Source organism: Carassius carassius, unplaced genomic scaffold (assembly GCF_963082965.1).
Source record: "Carassius carassius unplaced genomic scaffold, fCarCar2.1 SCAFFOLD_65, whole genome shotgun sequence".
Lineage (NCBI taxonomy): Eukaryota > Metazoa > Chordata > Actinopteri > Cypriniformes > Cyprinidae > Carassius > Carassius carassius.
In genome coordinates this window covers 312,501-320,000 of record NW_026775106.1, presented here as the reverse complement: position 1 = coordinate 320,000, position 7,500 = coordinate 312,501, and the positions used below count along the sequence as shown (strand labels likewise).

The window sequence follows — 7,500 nt, the reverse complement described above, 5'->3', positions numbered from 1 at the left end:
CACACACACACTCTCAATGCACAACACACACACACACACTCTCAATGCACAACACACACACACACACTCTCAATGCACAACACACACACACACACTCTCAATGCACAACACACACACACACACTCTCAATGCACAACACACACACACACACACTCTCTCTCTCTCACACTACACTCAATGCACAACACACACACACACACACTCTCTCTCACACACTACACACACCGTGTCCAGGAGACTCTCGCACAGCTTCTTGGCCGCGTCCAGTCCTGCAGCGTTCGGGTGGCTGTAGGACACACATGAGGTCAGAAACAGGCGTGTGATCACAGAAGCGTGAGGAGTGAGCGGAGTGTTACCTGATGTACAGATAGAGCGGCTCGAAGGACTCGCGGCGGGACGCCTGCTCGATGTATCCGGAGCCTCGGCCTCGCAGGAACACACGAGCGCCGGTCTCTGACTGAATGTGCTGCAGGTACGAGCCGGACGGTCCCTCCACACGCTCTCTCACGTTACAGGACGCCTGCGACTGCTCCAGGCCTACAAATATCTTAGTGTGCACAAAACTCTGCAACCAACAAGATGCCACAGTCATTCACTCCGCCTCCAAACACGTCATCAAAGCTGACAGCCTGACGCCTAGCGCTGGGGCTTCTGGGTAATGATCGGGCGGAGCGGCACGCATGTCGCCATCTGAAAGCAGATGCGCTGCAGGGTGAATGTGGTCTAAACTACAGCGGTGTGTGTGTGTGTGTGCTAGGAGTCTTGTGTATGCAGAACAAAACTTTAAATCACCTACAAATAGTGACAATCATCAATGACTGCAGGAGCGACGTCCCATCAACATTCAGTCCTTACTCTGATTACTGCAGACACATCATCAGATCCTGCTGACTGAACTCAACCCAAAAGAAGCTCATCATGTGGTTTCAGACCCGTGTGACGTAAACGAGACGCGCAGCAGTTCTCTCATTCTGTTCGAGGGTTTCACACACACACACACACACGTCTGCGAGACTCAGCAGCGGTCTCAAGAGTTTGGTCAGAATCAGTGTGTGAGGGTCAGACGTGTGTCAGCGGGCGCAGTGAACTCTGACCTCTGTCTGTAGGTAGGAGTCGTTCTGGCTGCTGTTTCTGTAGGAGGTGTGTATCAGCAGAGACCACATGCTCCGAGGCCCCGCCTTCTTAACCTCCACACACACACACACACACACACACACACACTCTCTCTTACCCCGGTGTGCGGCGGGGCCGGTTTGTGTCCAGGGACGGCGGGAGCGCGGGCAGCAGACGGGACGGTCTGACGGTACACCGGGACAGTGGGCATCACAGCGGGCTGCTGTCCACCCGACGAGCGCAGGACGTCCTCAGAGATGATCTCCTTTATCCTGGCCACTGCCTCTGACACCACACAAACACTTCCTGTTCAGTCTCAGGAATCAGCGGCAGTAAAGCACATTATCAGGAGTGAGTCAGTGATGTGTGTGTGTGTGTGTAAGAGATGAAGAGCTTGATGGAGGCTCTGCTTGCAGTGAATGTGAGCTTTAACACGTCTCATGTTTAGTCCTGCTTTGGGAAACTTCTTCAGCTCATATGAAAGTGTAGCGTTTAACCAATAAACATCTCCTTGGTTTGTAAAGTGGGTGCTAACTGCATCACAGGTGAAATAGACAAATGCTAGGGGCATCCAAAGGAGTTCATTTTTTTTTATAAGAACATTTTAATGTAAATGTAATGTGCACTATATATGAAACAATCAATATCGCATTAAAGATTAATGCCAAATTTATATCATGAAGGTTGTGACTTAATTAATCCTGAAACTGTTCACTTCAGACTGTGTCATGAAACAGTTTAGATGGCATTTTCCTTTCATCTTGACTGTGTATAACTCATTAAGTGTTTACAGCGTAATCAAGGAAACGATTAGGGCTGGGACAACGCGTCGAGCTCATCGATGACGTCGACGCAAAAAATACGTCGACGCAAAATATGCGCATCGATTCGTTGACCTGTTTTTATTTCTCTAAAAAACGTTTGCAAAACGTTTACCTTATGTGCGCTGAATATACGCGATGGCCGGATCAACATTCTGTCCAACGTTATATAACCAATCCAGGGGTTTTTCTGCATTGATCTTTTTTTTGGCGGCTGTCAAAGCGTTATTGAGTGACAGTGACAGGGCGCGTACGAGAGAGAGCCCCGGCTGCGCGCGCACTCACAGTCTTCAAACTACACGAGCGCTTCTTGCTCTCTCTCTCCCTCTCTCTCTCTCTCTCCCTCTCCCTCGTGCATATTAACCAAAATCATTAGACATGATAGAAAAAGGGCGGAACGCCAAAGTTTCACGTGGAGCATTCAGAGATTTTTTTTTCTCCATGACAGGCTGCTGGCTCCCACTGTTCATTATTTTTTTTTTTTGGAAAAGCACTCTCTGTATTAGCTTAAAGCCCTCAAGTTTACATTGGTTACTGTATTCTTTTAATTGCTCTAAACAAGTATTTTGGGTCACCTTTTTTGAAAGAAGAACTTTTTTATTGAATGCTAGGCCCTATGTGTTCAGTAAGCTTGTTTCAGTAAGCTATGTGTTTTCAAGGTTTTATTGAATGCTGTCTCTGACTAAGAATGCACTACTTTGCACTTGTTTAGTCTTTTATTTTGTAATTTTAAGAGCAATAAACATATATTGCAATGTTAAGGAATTCATGTTTTTTTCATTCAGATTTGTAAATCAACATGTATAAATTGTTAGTAGTCAATTAATGGGGAGATAATCGAAATCGAATCGGTCTGAAAAAATTAATCGTTAGATTTATCGATGCATGGAAAAAATAATCGCTAGATTAATCATTTAAAAACTAATCGTTTATCCCAGCCCTAGAAATGATGCATCTCTGCTGTTCCTCAAGCGCCACCTGCTGGCACAGAGTGAACTTACCCTTTCATTCAGCCCTTCTTCTGCTGTTTGGTATGATGTAGCCTAATCTCACAAAGCTAAAGTGAGACCATTCTGTTTTTACTTCGTTTTGAAATCAGTCTCATTTAGATCAAAACACACATACAGGCTAATAAAGCAACTGACCATATTCTTCATGCACTCATATTGTCATTCTTTTTTGCTTAAAATACATAAAAAAGTTAAGATCATTGCATCCATAAATCTAAGAACATCTGAAATGAAGAAATTTGGATGTTTTGGATGTTAAAGTTCTCTAACTTAAATAGCTAGCTGAGTTTGTCCATTATTTATATTTTGTGCAACTGTCTTACGTCATAAAGCGATGTAGTTTCTGTGTGAATGATCAGTGGAGCAGAGACTGAACTCCAGCACTTACTGTTGACTTGCTCCTGACGGCGGCCCTGAACATGAAGATACAGCGGTCTAGCCCTGAACACACACACACACACAGGCATTAGAGAGCAGATACACACACTCACACACACACTCGTGCATGAACACACACATCACTGGACTGATACTCACGCTCCTGCGCTGCTGTCCGTGTCGCTCATGTAAAGGCCTTTAGTGGACACCACTGCGCCGCTCAGCTGCCCGATCTACAGCACAGACAGCAGAGAGTCAACACGTGTGTGCAGATAGACACGCCGGCATCACGTGTGTGTGTGTCACAAACCTCGTCCTGAGTTTTGCCTTTGGTCAGCAGATCCCTGCACTCCATCGGCACGTCGTTTATGTCGACTTCAGCCACGATGAGCTCATCAGCGGAGACAGGAAGTGCTGGAGGCGCCTGCAAACACACAAACACACGTGAGCTCACAGAGCGACAGCAGAGCATCATGGGACACACGCCTGCAGGACGGTCAGTACTTTACTGGGCAGCGGCTGCAGTGGTTTCAGTTTGCCTTTGGCCATCAGCATGGCGTTTATTTTGGCCGCCATCGCCGCCGCCATCTCCACACCCCCCCGCGGAGCTGCAGACGCATCTGTGGGAGAAGAGACAGAGCCGCTGTCTGCTGTAGGACGATCCCATCTGCTGTTCACACACCTGCAGCGAACAGAGCACCGTGAGCACCGAGCGACAGACTGACACTGTGTGTGTGTGTGTGTGTGAGTGTGTGTGTGTGTGTGTGTGTGAGAGTGTGTGTGTGTGGTGATCGTAGGCCGCGGCGTACTCTCGCTCTCGGTCTGTTCTCATCACCACATGTTTCTGTCGGAGGAGAGTATCAACAGAGCTCCAGAGAGAGAGAGAGTCTGTCTTCATGTCCTCCAGTTACACATCAGACCGAAGTGAGTACTGAACACAACTCGCGCGCAGTCTGGTCAGCGATCCCTATCTCCATAGGTGTAATGGTTTTTATACTGTACTAACTGTATATTCTATGGCCCTACACCAACCCTACACCTAACCCTCACAGGAAACTTTGTGCATTTTAGATTTTCAAGAAACTTCATTCTGTGTAATTTATTAGCTTGTTTACCCGTGGGGACCTCAATTGTGACACGAGTCCACATGAGTCTGTGTGTATTCAGGTTTAAGTCCCCACCAGAATAGAAACACACACACACACACACACACACACACACACACACACACACACACACACACACACACGACTGCTATAAATTCAGTCTTTGAGAGCTGATGTTCAGCTGAATCTGAACTGTGTAGTATAGACCGTCACTGATTCTCTTATTTTCTCGTTTATTGCTGAGACTCAGACGCACACGAGCGTTTGATAAGAAGCGAGCGCTTATTCCGAGTTTTACAGAATAATGCTGACAAAAACGAACAGAATCAAACGGCTGAAGTTTCTCCTGTGAGCGGGGGATCTGAACAAACACTCACGGTGATCCAGACGCCATCACGACGCTGAAGTGCAGCTTTAAACCCAAAGTTTGCTCATCGATTTACAATCTCACAGACACACAGCGTGAGGCCTCAAGCGGAAGTCACGTGACACATCTGTTCTTCTGCCGCTTGTAGTGTGTTCAGCGGAGCCCCGCCCCCTCTGGCGCCGCCTACAGGCCTCCTGCGGAACTGAGCGCTGCACAAACGACCTTCGTGTATACATCATTGACACACAGTAAGATGTGTTTACATTTCCCTAACATTTTCTGAATTAAATCTGAAACCTTAAGGTTTTTACCTTTTTATGTTTTTATTTTATCTCTATTCAGTTCTAAAACCAGCCTTGATTGAGCTAAATTTAGCTCCACAAGCCAAAGGTCAAAGGTCAGATTCAACTCTGCACTTCCAATCTAAACAATATGAAAGCATCCTAGAGAACATCACTCTTTTGCTCCTGCGTCTGGACTTCAGTGTGTCCGGTCACGGGATCTTCTCTGTTCTGATGGATCCTTGTGATTAGTATCTTGTGATGTAGCTTCAGATGTATTGTCAAAAACAGATGGGATCAGAAGGAAGATGATCCAGAGTGTCTTGTTGTCTTCAGAGCATCATCGTTAGGTTTCTGTGTAGATCTGATCATCAGAACTGATTGTCGGTGATCTGGTTTGATCTTGGATCATCTGCTCGAGAGCGGCTTAATTCATGTAAACAGGATCAGATCACATCTTTAAACCAGAACTGATCTTTAGAATCTGTCTGCTACTTGATTACAAGAGTATCCTACTGAACCAGGGACAATCATTTAAAATAATCATTAAATACAATTATTTAAAGATTTATGATAATGTTGTGTAGTCCATAATAGCCTACTATTATTTACACAGCCAGTTTTATTCACTGAAAGATTTGTCATAAAATGACTTCATAACTCTGCTGGAGTCTTACACACAGATAATGTGGAGTCATGCAGTAGTTTGAGTGACAGATATTGTGGGCGGGGCTTGATGGAGCAGGAGACGCAGAGAACATGATCTTGAGCTTCAAGAGACTTTCATTAATGCGGTCACGTAATATAAAATTAAATGAATTGTTAATTACTACATTGAAATAAAAATGTAAAGACTCTACAAATATATATAAATCGCGAATCTAAATAATTGGGAATCATGTAAAAAAAAAAAGTGCACATTTCATCTATCTATTATATAACATTTATGTAGTTTTGTTCGCACATCTCCTTATAAAAGTCCAGAAATTAGTCAGGTGTCGGTTTAAATGATATGATGTCATTACCTTGCTGTCCGCCAGCCAATCAGAAGCCTCTGATCCACCTTTCTCAGTTTCTTATTTCTCTAGAAAAGCATCTTCACACTGAAGCTCACACACATCCGGTTCACGGTTCAGCACAAAATCTGTCCTGGATTTCTGCATTATTTAATGATAATCAAGCACAAATTTGATCCGAATCTCACCTGGACGTTAGTTTTATTATTGTGGTTTCATTTATTATTGTAGTTCTGCTTTACAATAAAAAATAGCTTTTTATTAAATCAAAAAAAGCAGTACAACAAATACTACAATGGTGTAGAAATACTTTACAATTTAAATAAACTCCTTTTGACATTACAGATGAGAATTTAAAGAGGAATTTGAAGAAGAGGTCATTTATCATGAAAATAATGTCACAATGCAAAAAAACCCCATTATATTTTGTATTTGGCAACATGATCTCATTTGTCTTGTAAGGTTCACACAGACTGCTCTGGATGGAGAGGAAGTGCTGCTGGGACGCTGTAGGAGATCATCACTGAGACACAAACTCTCCCTGATCAGAGACAAACACATGAAGAATGAGTCTCACAGGAGTCCCAGACGCTTCACATCGTTCCAGTGTAAAACTGATCCGCTACAAAAATATTGAGATTTACTTCATACAACGTGAGTGTGTTAAAAACTGCAGCAGTCCGTCGAGGGTCTCCGTATAAATAGAGCGTATAAAATAAGGCAGCAGTCTCGTCAGCAGATGGACCACAGAGAAACTGTGGAGGAGAACAAAATAACAACGTGATGCTTCCTGTCAGAGTCTGCAGACGTCACATACAACATCATCACCTTTGGTGTTTAGATCAGCTTTCATTCTGAGGCTTTGATTAGTTAACATGAGTCTCATCATTAGTTAATGGTAAAGAAGAAGAAATGGAACTGGACCAAACCAGCGCTCCACAGACGAGTGTTTGTATCGCTAGTGTTTCTTCACAGTCCGTCGATCACGCTAGCTCCGCTCATCCTCTCACACGTGTGTGTGTGTGTGTGTGTGTCACTCCGGCGGCGGCCGCAGACTGTGCAGCTTCTTCTCATCCAAACTCTTCAAGTATCTGAAGTTGTTGTCCAGATGCTGCATTAGATTGGGCAGATCGGCAAACGCTAGAAACACACAGAAGGCACTTTAGAAATAAAAACATTATTATTATTATTATTATTATTATTGTCAACATGCTCATCATTTTGATGACATTCAGTACATCTGTGTTCATGTTTTAAGATGGAAGGCTTTGTTAAATCAGAGGAGCATCACTTCAGCTCAAACACATCTGACAGTAGAACAGAAATCTGGAAGAAGGATCTGTTTCTCACCGTCCCAGGCGTCGAACATGTCTGTGATGAAGTGGAGCAGTGAACACACACACACACT

General features: G+C 44.2%; 1 protein-coding gene across 4 annotated transcripts in view; it reads right to left on the bottom strand.

The window, feature by feature from the left end:
* Positions 1 to 4,957, bottom strand: part of LOC132136733 (KH homology domain-containing protein 4-like) — a 38,497-nt gene extending 33,540 nt beyond the window's left edge. For all 4 annotated transcript variants that reach the window (XM_059547348.1, XM_059547349.1, XM_059547350.1 and 1 more), the window contains exons 1-8: positions 4,806 to 4,957; positions 3,827 to 4,004; positions 3,633 to 3,746; positions 3,482 to 3,555; positions 3,333 to 3,385; positions 1,232 to 1,398; positions 357 to 565; positions 226 to 286 (exon numbers count right to left, since the gene is read on the bottom strand). In XM_059547348.1, the coding sequence (XP_059403331.1) occupies positions 226 to 286; positions 357 to 565; positions 1,232 to 1,398; positions 3,333 to 3,385; positions 3,482 to 3,555; positions 3,633 to 3,746; positions 3,827 to 4,004; positions 4,806 to 4,822 (873 nt within the window). In that variant the 5' untranslated portion in view covers positions 4,823 to 4,957. The remainder of the gene's footprint in view (positions 1 to 225; positions 287 to 356; positions 566 to 1,231; positions 1,399 to 3,332; positions 3,386 to 3,481; positions 3,556 to 3,632; positions 3,747 to 3,826; positions 4,005 to 4,805) is intronic.
* Between the last annotated feature and the right edge of the window lie 2,543 nt (positions 4,958 to 7,500).